At 47.3% G+C, this 12,665-nt stretch overlaps 1 protein-coding gene across 4 annotated transcripts in view; it reads right to left on the bottom strand.

The window, feature by feature from the left end:
* The window catches only part of UBQLN4 (ubiquilin 4), a 404,884-nt gene that overhangs the window by 166,336 nt on the left and 225,883 nt on the right, over positions 1 to 12,665 (bottom strand). For all 4 annotated transcript variants that reach the window (XM_069607136.1, XM_069607138.1, XM_069607139.1 and 1 more), the window contains exon 4: positions 10,914 to 11,176. In XM_069607136.1, coding sequence (XP_069463237.1) covers positions 10,914 to 11,176 — 263 coding nt within the window. The remainder of the gene's footprint in view (positions 1 to 10,913; positions 11,177 to 12,665) is intronic.

Here is a 12,665-nt window from a genome sequence, read left to right as displayed (position 1 = left end):
CCGGAAACTTTGGAGGCGCCCCTGCCTCCGCTGCTCCGAAAGGGCGTCCGTCGTTGTTGCAGAACTCCAAGGGCCCGGGCCGTCTCAGTGTCCGCTTTAATGGCCTGAAGGGAATCGTCCACTGTTTTCCCAAACAGGTTGTTCCCATCGAAGGGCATGTCCGGGACTCTGGTCTGAACGTCTTGACGGAAGTCCGTAGCCTTGAGGCATCCACGCCGCCTAAGGCAAACGCCGTTGCCCAACTGGCGGAACCCAGTGTCGGCGATGTCCGTCGCAACGGTAATGGCGTGGTCCGAAGCCATCTCACCTTCCTGCAGGATCTCCAGGGCCTCTGCCCTCTTGTCGTCCGGCAGGAAGTCCAGTAGGGGAGCCAGTTTGTACCAGAGCTCCCTGTCGTAGCGGGCCACGATAGCCAAGGCGTTGGCCGCTTTAATCGTCGTCGCTGCAGACGAGATGACTCTGCGTCCCATAGCGTCCAATTTCTTTCCCTCGCCGTCCGGTGGGGAAGTCGATGTGGAGGCCGCACCCCCCCCCCCCGCTTTCTTCCTGGCCGCTGCGGAGACGACGGAGTCCGGGGTAGGCTGCGCCCGGAGGCACAGGGGGGCCGTGTCCGGGACCCGGTACTTCTTCTCGTACCGGTCTCTTCTAGCTGGCGTCGTGGAAGGGTTCTTGAGGAGGGTGAGGCCCTCATCCCAAATGTCGTCCAATAGAGGCACTGCGAGGACCGTCTTCCTCTTGGCCTCGCGCCGTTGATAAAGGAATCCTTCCTTTTTCTTCTCCTCAGGGCAGAGTTGGAAAAGCTCGGATGCCCTGGCGATCATGGAGTGGAACGATCCAATCTAGTCGGGCAGAGAAGCCCTGGTGGGAGGTGGCGACGGCAGATCCTCGTCGTATACCTCGTCGTCCGTACCCGTCGCTGCCGTGTCAGTCCCCGTATCATCCCCTCGGGTGGACGGGGAGGAGGGCTGGACGGGGCGCGACGGCTGAAAAGGAGGTGGAGGGTGGATCCTTCTTTTCTTGGTAGGGGGATCACCAGAAGGTCCCGGTTCTGGGTCCCCCGACGGGAGAGGTTCCTCCGTCGGCAACGGTAGTCTCGTCCTTATCTCTGAGCATAAGGACTGTATAGCCAACAAAATGGCCGCCGAGTTGTCTTGCGGCGCTGGCAGAGGGGAATCCGACGGGCGATCAGGGGCCCCGTCGGAACCCTCGACGATGTCGTCGTCACCTGCGTCGGGATCCATCCCGACGGGCCGGTCTTCTTCCACGCCAAGGCCGTGGCTTAAGACCTCGACAAGCTCCTCCTCCGAGGTTGAGGCCGACTCTACGAAGACGCCCTGCCCCCCCTTTTTCTTCCCCATGGGGGATTTCACGGGGGTCCTATCGATGGGCACGAAAGAGGACTCCCTCCGAGGTGGCAGGGAGACTCTGAGCCCTGAAGTCGCCCCCACTGGTGTAGCCTCCACAGGCTGAGCCAGGGCCGCCGCGACAGTTTCGATAGAGGGCTTGGCCGGATGGATTAAGGCCTTCACCACCTTATCCTTGAGGGGGGGGACACTGCCTCGCTCCCCCTCCGCCTTCGAGCTCGACCGGGGCCTCTCCAGGAGCTTCGCCGGGTGCTCGGCCTTCCTCTTACCCGACCCAGAGCGTTGGCTCGTGGTTGATGGTACCGGGGAGGGTGCGCCCTGCCTGGAGACCGTAGAGCCCGACCGTTCGGCGCTCCCGGTGCCAGTGGACTCGCGGTGCTTGGCCTTATGTTGGACCCCCGTCGCCGGGGCGTCCTCAAAGGTCTTAGAAGACCGCTCGGATTTCTTCCTCTTCTTCTCGCCGGACGGGCTCTTCCCTTCTAGCCAGTTGGCGAGACGTTGATGGCGGTCCTTCATGGTCCGCTCCGACATGTTGCCGCAAAACGCACAGTCCTTCTCCACGTGCGTCTTGTCCTCATGTAGGCAGTAAAGACAAAAAGAGTGTTCGTCCTCCTTGAAGACGTTCTGCAGCTGGCATCCAGGGCAGACCCTGAACAGCTTTCCGGGCGTCGAGCTTCCCTTCTCTTGGGCCATGACCGAGCCTGAGAAACTTCTGGAATCCTCCAAAAGCGTAGCTCGACGAAATCTTCACCCTTGAGGGGCGCAGACGAATCCGACACGGGTCCCCGTTGATCGGATGGAGAGTCGGTGGAGCTTGAGGCTCTTTTGACCGAAAAAACGAAGTTTTTGAGAAAAAACATGAAAAAATAGCACTAACGCTCGAGAGCAATAGCACGAGGATCCCAACACATGAACGTGCGGTAAAAATCTGAAGATGGCTGCCAGAGGCAGGGCTTAGGTAGAGGGCAGTCATTGGCTGTGGTCAGTATGATGCAGAGATCAGTGATTGGTTATTACTACGAAAGACAGATCAGAAACGAAACCGATACTGGTTTTTTCTTTACCGAGGATTCCCAGCCTGACGACGGGGAATATTCATGAGCATGTGAATCCATGTCAGACCCCATGCTGGAGAATTTCTTCTAACCAAAATGTACTGTAAAACTAAGGCGACTTACCTCTTGTTGTGCAGCCTTGCTAGTTCTCAGTTGAAGCTCGTCTTGGTTGCTTTTCAAGAGTTGCTTACAGTTTTGCTCCTCACAAGCCTCCCAGCTTGTGGCCCTACAGTGATTTCAATTTTGTACAAAGACTTAAAAACATTGGGCAATACTTTTTACCTACCTACAAGAAGTGCTTCAGCTCCCCTAGATTCTTGCTCAACTAAAATGGACTGTCCAGGCTCCCTGAAAGATTCTTACCTCTGACTTTGTGCTTTGCCTTTGCCACAGGAAAGGGTTACTTTACTTTGCATTGGAGGGTTCAAAAAGTACTTACCTGCTTAAGAATATTTGTTAACCATTATTTTATTCCTTCGTCTTTTCGTTTCAAAACTAACTTCAGTATTGCTCTAAATGTACCAGTGATATTAATGCCACAGTGTCCTAGTTATTTAAGTTACCTCAGGCTGTAGAAAGTGTCTGTGTGCTATCCCAAAAATTGATATTTACTGGTTTACAGAAACAGTGTATTTTGAAGTATATTTTTGTGTTGCATATTTGCCCCTTCGAAAGAAGGCTTATTCAACTGACTTAAATTAATAAGTAATTGTTAATCAAGAAACCTTGCGTTTAAGTGTTTATTTGGATACACGTCACTGTGAATCTCTAATAAACCTACAGCTCACATTGACCGCTCTTGAGATATGCCTGGCTGCTAAGTCACTCTAGCAACTTGTGTAGTACATGTTTATTCCAAAGGTTGGGTTAACTATTGCCAAGAAGACAAGGCTGGTGCAGTCTTCCACAGGGTACTGCATGCCATCTTGCCCAACACCCCGACTTATTTTGGTAACACTTCCTTCTTCTCTTGTGAAGATTTTCCCACACTATTTTGTAACATAGCTGTAAGGTTTGTCAATAGGTTTCTTAGCATAGGCCCTTTTATTTGACTAGACTCCACTTGGACGGTTTTATTATTTGATGGTCATAGCTTGCGCCAATCTTAGATTTAGGTTTAGATTAGGGGTTTATCTCACCCACTTTACGGTTTAATAAACACCCTTGAACTGTGATCACTTGTGTCTGTCTTACTTTAATCATGCCTTCCTTACAACGCTGACAGGAAAGTGCACACTATTAGGAAAAAAGCCCAGTTCTTACCTGATGAGGGAGCCCCCTGTATATTTTGCTGACCTTTCTAGATTTTGGACTTTGTTTTTATCCCAGCCAGGCTAAATCCAAAGATTGCCATTATGACTCCTAAGGTAGGATACTCCAAAAGGTGCCACATGGTGTCCCAGAGAAGGTACTCTTTTGTTAGTCACACAGCATGGTTTCACTGGAAGGCACCCATTTGACTAGACTGTCTTTTTTGACCCCCTCCTCTAATCACCAAAACAAAGGTAGTATTGGTTTGCCTCAAAGACCTGAGGGGTTACATTACTAGCGGTCGTCCCTCATGTGTGAGAGAGTGTCCATCTTCCACCAGGAGTCCTGATGGTGTGAGGAGACCCTCCTTCCTGCTCCTGATAAGACCGCAGGCCACCTGTGGAGCACAAGTATTCAAATTGGTTTCATTTCATTCACTGCATTACCTGTGCTCATTTTCAGGCATCTGTGCCTTACCTGCTCCCCCAGCCCCTACATCCACCCAGGGCACGCCCACCCACTGCTTGATTGGCTGTAGCTTCCAGGAAGATCAGCCACAGCTGAGAGAGACAGGGCAGCTGGCAAAGGGCCACAGGCAATGGGCACGTCCCTAGGGCACATCCCTAAGGCAACTCACCACTGCCCGTTTACTGTGGGTGCTGTACAAAGTGGCCTACTGCTACAAAACAGGTATGTTGGTAGAAACTGGGAGCACAGCCAGTGCTGTCTAAATCCTACCACTACTTTATTACATCATCACTACCATGCGATTCCTACCACTGTGTAGAATGTCACTGAGCTCCAAAGCTAGCCACTATATCACCAAGACAAGACCAAGACAAACTATTGAGATGAGCCAATATATTGCACTTCGCTGAATGCTAAGGGTGGCCAATATATTGCACTGAGTGCAATATATTGGCTACTGTCAAAAGTTCATCTTCGTGAAATATATTGGCTACTCTAAGGAGTCAACCAAGTGCAATATATCTGCTATCCTCAAAGGTTCGTTTTAGTGCAATATACTGGCCACCATAAGAATTCATTTAAGTGCAACCGATTGGCTATCCTCAAAATGCATCTTACTGCAATATATTGGCTACCCAAGATACATTTTCGAGGGTAGCCAATATATTGCACCAAGACGAACTTTTGAGGGTAGCATGTTGAAAGCGGAGGACGTCCTAGCGCAGCAAATAGATTTATTTAAATTTAGCGCACATCAGCCCGGGGGCATTGTGGCGATGTTACAGGATGCTCACTTGGTACAGGAATACATTACAGCGGGTAGGTGCATTCATAGCGTTACATACAGTCCATATGTCTAGGAAAGGTGAGGAAACTGGTTAGTTGAACAGAGTGGTTTTCAGCAGTTTGCGGAATGCGGTGTAGGATTTTTCATTCCTTCGAGCAGTGGGTAGTGCGTTCCAATTTTTGAGTGCTAGGTGTTGGAAGCTGCATCTATATGATTTTTGAGGTTAGCCAATCTATTTGCAGACCATGCAAAAAATTAAACATTTCACTAGGCCTACAGGGCTAATTACTCAACCTACTCGCCCCAATAAATTAATCTCGCCTTTCAAAAGTGTTGAAAAAAAATAAAACCTTTGTTAACTGGTGCATTTCAGAAATAAATATATTTGGTGCAATGCTGCCACCCAGTGGCCAACTGAGCAGTGACAAATAATTTGCTATTTACAGCAACTATGTTGCTTTGCAGTAATTCACAAATTCTTCATCCCTGTACTCGCCATAAAGGGAAAGGACAATGGAAATTGTCCAAGCCCTTCATAAAATCTCCTTGTGTATGCCAGTGGCCAAGGAGATTTTGCGAGCCCTGTATTACAGTGTAGACACTGTACTGAATATGGTACTACTTGTTAGGGAGATTTTCAATGTTATTTCAATTTTTTTTTTTTTTTTTTATAAATGTGCTTAATACCAGAGTTTGGTTTCTAAGCGTGGATCCGGGATTCAAACCTCTGTTGCTGTGTGTCGTCTTGCTTCCAAGACCAGCACGTTGCCCCTGTACTATCCTCTGTTATGCTTCATCCCCTCTTCTAGTGAGACCCCCCCCAGCACTTTGCCTGACTTCAGGACCTTTTTCCTTATATCTTGAATGAGTGGACCCTTTTTCCACTCATTCATTCTTATGGGCTCTGTCTTTTGGAACTCTGTTCTCTGTGTTTTACCTGTCCTATGGAGTCTACTTTCCTCCAAATCTCTTTTAAGGCACTATTTTAATTTTGAAGCACACAGCTGGTGTTCTCCTTTGAGATTCTTTATGAATCCTTACTTTCTACAGTGAGATACCAAGTATCTCTCCTAAAACTTTATATACTGATAGAATGGCGCGCACACACACACACACACCTTATGTGGAGTGGCAAAAGGGTTACATAGTATCTCCCTTCGAATGGATTGTATCCTCCCATGTATTCCTCATATTTGATCATTATCGTTCCAGTTTCAGCTGCTTCAGAAAAGAATTTTCTTGACAGGGGGCGCTGTGTGGTAGAGCCGATGACTCGTGGTCCTTCGAGGGCCTCCGTCTGATCGTCGACATGATCCGCAGTATATGTAGCATGTTTAGCCCCAGTTGGCTTCAGTTCAATTTTTTCGACGCAGCTTTCGCTTCCAGAGAAATTATGACGCGCTTTGGTTCTTGAAAAAAACCTAATTCACCCACGATGCCCAAGACAGGTTTTAAGAAAAGTCAGGATTATGGGTCGAAGATGTCCATCACGGACCCCCCACTGCGTTTGCCTGTGGTGCCTCGGCACGGAGCAGCGTACCAAGGAGTGTAAATTCTGTCGGGCGATGACTGACAAGGCCCTGAAAGAGTGTAGAGGTAAATTGGCGTTGGGTAGAACTAAATCCCCTTCGTTCCAAATAAATGTACTTCTGATGAGTCCAAAGATTTATTTTGTCAAAAAAGATCGATGAAATCACGATCGTGAAGTCGTTCACGTCATTCTTCAAATTCCTCCAAGAAGTCGAAGAAAAGACGTCATAGGTTTCCTTCTTCCTCGAGTGACTCCTCACCCGAGAGAATATCATGTCCAACAAAATCCGACTCCCTAACCAAATGTGAAGGGTTTAGGAGGGAAATTATGAAAATCTGAGAGAGAAGCCCCTACTCCCTCGAAAGAACAGAAGACTTGTCTAGAGACATCGTCAGGTGTTGTCAGAGCAAAAGAGGAAAAATGAAGAGGAGAGAGAGAGGCAGCCAAAGGGGTACTGAGAGAGGGAGAGGAAGAGTAAAGCAAGGACAGGATGTCCTGGTTTTAGTGGTGAAATGAGAGGCCAGAGCCATACAGAGGGTCTGGGAAGAAACAGGAGAGGTGGAGACTGCAGTATGATTGGACAGATCCTTGTAGATTTTAAAGAGTTTGGCCGTGTTAAAGGCCGCAGAGACACAGTATTGGATATTGACCCTCTTCTTGGAGAGGAGAGTCTGTATTGCCTTTGTAGCAGCCGTTATGCCAGATTGTCAGAGGATGCACCCGAAGCCATCCACTTCCTCTCAGCCACCCTGCACTTGCGTTTCAGGGCAGCAAGGTTGTAGTCATACAAAGAGTTGCACTTGGAGGTAGGCTTCAGACGGATTCTCATGACAGGGGCAAGGATGTCCAGAGTGTTGGAGATAGAAAAATACAGGTTAGAGGGGGCTTTGTCAGAGGCCTGGGTTTGGTACCACGATATCCCTCTTGAAACTTTCCCCTTCAAGACTTAGTGAGAGGGATGATGGCACATTTCTGAGAATTCTCCCCAATGCCAATTCCCTCCACCTTAGAGACCCACAGCAACTATGCTGGATTTTGAGGACTTGATTTTTTTTTTACCTCGAGAGTGACCTTTTTTCCTGTATTTTATTGCGATTTTGAACACTTGCTTTTCGTTGTGGGGTCTGACAAACTCCATAGGCATCATGTTTTACATTGTGTCACAGCACCTTCAGTGCAGTGGCACAGGGAAGTCTTTCAGATTACCCAAAGGACTTCATATGTGAAAATGTCTGAGTACGTGTTATAAAAACCGGAATCAAAACAAAAAAAAGTGAACATTGTGAAGCGGCCTAAGGGATTAAATAAATAAATAATGGAAGGAAGTCTGACAACATAAACTGGTTAAAGACCTTGAGAACAACTAGATTTAGGTAAGGAACCCAATAGGTCAGGCTGTGGTATTAACGGAAAGGGTCAAAATGGAGGACCTGGAAGGGACTTTCCTTTCGTGTTTTCTTTAGGAATACTTAATGTTGAAGGGGATCTTAATGGAACTTTATGGATACATTGGACTTTTTTTTTATTTTACCTTTGAAAAAATTGTTTGTACAATTGAATCAAATAAAAAAAAAATTACCCAAAGGTTTAAATACCATCTCTTGGATAAACTACGATTTCCAAGAGCATTAAAGTGAAATTGACTACTTATCATTGTAACTTGCTATACCCAGCACACCCTATCTTACAATAGAGTGCTGGTGGTGTTACCTAGTATCCCCTTTGTCTAGCTTCTCATGTAACATTTTTATCTTAACCATTTCTCACTGAATGGCTGGTGGCAGTGTTTTCGTTTTAACTACCATGGTGTGCATTTACCGCAGGCTGCGTTCGCAGCTACAGTAAAGCACCCAGGGGTGCCATTTTTGTCAAAATGGCCCTGGTCTTTTTTTTTGCCATTTCTTTGTGGAAATATCCTTCTTGAGATTTCCTCTGCACACCAAACCAGGTTTGGTCTTTGTTCATTTTGCCTTTGGCGGGATTCACGAGCGAAACCCACCTCTGGGGCTCCAGGGTGTCTGGGGTAGGCAGGAAGTGAGGGAGGTGCCGAAACTCCCTGGGCTTAGTCTCCTAGGAGACCCAAATGCACTCTGTAGTGATTGGCCAGCTGACTGTCCGGCAAGGATGGCCACCCTGCAGGGTGAGTGACAGCTAGGCTGGAATGAATGGGAGAGAACTGAATAAAATGCGAGGCTTTTGCCTTGGAAGCCAGAGTCAACCACTGGACGAAGGAACCGAAGAAGAACTAACAGGACGCCTGCTGCAACTCCTGGACTTTTGGTTTGCCCGGTGAAGCCATGCTGCAGTGCCAAAATGCCAAGTTCGCATCGACAGAAGCCCCTGCACGGACGACTTCTTCCCTTGAGTTGGTGGGACCAATCAGCTCCAAAGTAAGCCACCTGCACATTCATCTCAGAGCTGGTTGAAATTCCACAGAGTTGCTGCTGAAAACCGTATAACCAGGGAGAGGAACACCAGACTCTGTGTGTTGCTTTTAAGCTGGCCTAGAGCTTCAGGAAGATCCTACGGACTCCAAGGAAGCAGGACTGACCGAGCCGGAGTGCGGTAACCCAGAAGCAAGGGAAGTCCATCTCCACAGCCAGGAACCGCAGTGTTGCTATTTTCAGTAGACGCGAGGCATTGAAACACTGAACAGCCACTGAAAGTGAAGTTTGCCGGTTGCAAGTTTTGACCGTCCCAGTGCATTGCAGGAGTCCCCCGACGTCCTCCCTCTTGTCCCCACGACTGAGGCCCAGGAACAACGAGATCTGCAGAGCTGCACAGGAACAGAGGTCATCAGCTGAAATCTTTACTTCATTTTTAAGGTACTATAAAAAGTCCGAGAACTCACCTCTTACTGTAGAGTGCTTGCAACTTCTACAACTCACAAGTCTAATCAGCTTGTGGCCGTACATTTGATTCTTCTTTTCATCGAAGACTCCCAAGAACTTGTGCAAAGACTTTTCCATTTGCTTACCAGAAGTGCTTCATCCTATACAAGACTTTTGACCATTGAATTGTATGACTCTTCTTGAGGAATCCAAAAGTATTTGCCTGCTAAAGAATATTTGTGGTCTCTTGTTGTTCTAATAACCTTTGCCTTTTACCAACTTCTAAGAGTATTCTAAATGCAAACAGAAAGCTACTATTGTCCCCATTACGGGATCCCCAGCGCCTTAACTATTGAAGTCACCTGTGGGTGTAGGTGTGTCTGTGGGCCATCCCAAATGGGTCTTTACTGATTTAGAAACTAAGAATGTACAGTATTGAAGTGTATTTGTGTTTTATTATATTGCTCCCTTCTGAAGGCGGCTTATCCTTACGGACTGATAAATTAACAATTGTTTATGCAAGAAACCTTGAGTGTAAGTTTATTTGAATGCTTGTAACTGTGAATCTTTGTGCAACTCCACTACAGCTCACATTGACCCCTCTTGAGATAAGTCTGGCTGCTCAACATGCTACCAAAACTGTAGTACAGGTTTATACCAAAGGTTGGGTTGCCTATACCTGTAGTCAGAGTTGTGTGTAGTGGTCCCAGAGGGTACTGCATACAAACTTTGCCTAACAGATAGGAGAAAGAGTTGCAGTTTGAGAAGATGGGAGAGATTGAGAGCACCATCAAAGGTGCAAGGAGGCGAGATGGGAGAGTGAGGGAGGAAAGTAAGCACAGCCCACGTGCGTGAGCTCAGGAGCTGTTCAGCAGAGCTTACCAAGGGGTTGGCAGCGGCTGGAGAAACGCAGGCTGATCCTCGATTACATTCTTACCGAGCGCAGAATAAATCAATGGCGGGCAAAGCTATAATAACTTGCCCTCTACCACTTGAAACTTCACTGGACCCTAGAAACCCTACACTAAGGGTTTCCCATCTCACAAAACTGTGTGGAACTTTGGTGAACCTTTGGGCACAAGGCGGCATACATCTCAAGGATGGACTTCTGAAGGAAGTGTTGTATAGTTGTGGACCTGCAGTGCTGCATACTAATACTTACCTTCCTTTACAGAGGTTGGTTATGTATTTTGCGCTACTTCAGTGATTGTATACATGCATCTTTTATTTAGAGTTGTGTGATATTACATGCTTGCAGTCATTTTTCATGTTATACAGCTATAAATATGTATTTTTTTTATAACTGATCATCCAAGTGTGTAATTCTTCCTGTTAAGTTGTACTGGTGAAGGGTGTTAAAACTATTGACTTCCTGTGCAAACGACTGCCTAACTTAACTTGAAATCGTACCTTACCAGTCGTTCTATATAGCTGGAACAGTAAATTAAGCCATCGCAACAGCAATCGGGGAGGCAAGCATCTATCTTCCCAGTACTGCATCAATGCATAAATATGCCTATATAATTTCCTTGGATTGGCAGGTAAAGTATCCACATTCCACAAATTCTTATGGAGTTTACAAATTGAACAATGTAAAGAATACTGCAGGACAAGCATGCCACGAACCTGCCTCATGAGTTCAGGGTTGTTCAACATGTGACTGATCTCAGGGTTCCGCTCCATCAACTGCTGCATTTGAGGATTGGCCATGATCATCTGCCTCATCAGGTCTGGATTGGACATCATGTTCTGCACCAGGGGGTTCTCCATTATCTGGGAAAGCATTTCTGGATTTGACATGAGCTGCCGCTGCATCTGCTGTTGTAGGTCCATGAAGTTAGCAGAGCCCATTCCAAGGTTGCCAAGCCCAGAAATGCCACCAAAGCCAGCTAGGGAAAAGAAAAGTAAGATGGGGAATCAAACACATGGAATTAACTGCACAGCAAGGTAAGCAAGAAAGTCGACTGAAAAATTAAAAGCAGTGTACAAGCAATAACCAAAACCTTTAAATATAATGTGTGCTGCTAGAACCATATTATTAACTTAATGGCCCAAACAGCTTTACACGTGGGAATGACAATCTAAATGTATTAATACTGGAGCAGGTGCACTTGCCCATAAAAATATTTAAAAAACAAAAGATTTAAGGATGGTTGAGGTTCCGCTACATGCAAATCACGCTCTCTTAACTAAGTCCATTACTTCCCACCTTGCAGGGGGAGGTGAGGGGGGGGGCTTGCACTTGACCATTTGGGAGCTCCACGTGAGATTGTTGTTTTTAAAAAAATGTAATCTTCAAGTTTTCAAATGATACAACACAAAAAAAGGCCAGAGGCACAGTACAGTCTCAAAATGAGCATTAAACACCAGCCGATGCACACACTGGCCATCTTCTGCCAAACCTCCCGATCGCCCTCCAACCTCCTGGTATAGACTTTCCTTTTGCCTTAGGCTCAAGTAAGTATCAACAGCCCACAGTTATTCCAACTCTGCTTGAAGTAGGACCTCTGTGATCACCCCCATCCATTCTCCTCAATCCTATCCCCACTACCAGCAGTCAGTGAACCTAACACCTACGGTCCTCAATCCTCCATTTTCAACTTGCCCTCTCCTGAACGAGATCACCCTCCGTCAGCATATACATAGCCCGGAATTCACCCCATTCTGCTTCACAAATCACACCGCCATGTACGGCCGCAGTAATTCTTTCCATTACATAGATATTATTAGCCGTACTGACCCATTCCCTTTTTCCTGGAAGCTGCACCCTCTTCCAATGTGTAGCCAAGTATGCCCTACCTGCCAGTACCAGGCAGTGCACCATGTGTGGGAGAACGTAGTCCCCTCCCCCCGCCCCAACCCTTCCTTCCCCTCCAGACCAGAAAATACCAGCAAGGGACTGGTGACCCGATCCAGCCCCTAGCATTTCATCCCAAAAGAACTGCACTCTCTCACAGCTCCACTACATGTGCCAATAGTCTGCCTGCATTCCGCATTCATGCCAGCACAGAGGGCTAAGCGCCCCCAAGGACATTTTTTAAAGTCGCATCGGGTCATATTGCCGCCGATCACAGAGCTTGTACTGGCACGTGAGCGACACCTTAAAAGCCCTGCAGCACATTTTATACCATAGGGCCACTCCCACTTCCAGTCCCAAGTCACTCTGCCAATGTTTCCGCAACTTCTCTGTGCTTCCCTTCCCTGCCTCTACCAGAACCCTGTATAGAGAAGAAATCGGCCCCTTCATCTCAGTCCTGGATTCCAGGAGTTTCTCCATCCAAGTAAGGTCCCTCTGTAAGCTTTCCCTCCAGACTTCTGCTGTAAGCCCTCAGTTCAATTGCAAGTATGATAATCCTGACAGTTTACCTATCCCCAATG

The sequence above is a fragment of the Ambystoma mexicanum genome, chromosome 1p (assembly GCF_040938575.1).
Source record: "Ambystoma mexicanum isolate Mex_15411 chromosome 1p, UKY_AmexF1_1, whole genome shotgun sequence".
In the NCBI taxonomy this organism is placed as follows: domain Eukaryota; kingdom Metazoa; phylum Chordata; class Amphibia; order Caudata; family Ambystomatidae; genus Ambystoma; species Ambystoma mexicanum.
Note: the sequence above shows the minus strand (reverse complement) of the source record. Positions and strands in the feature narration are given on the sequence as shown.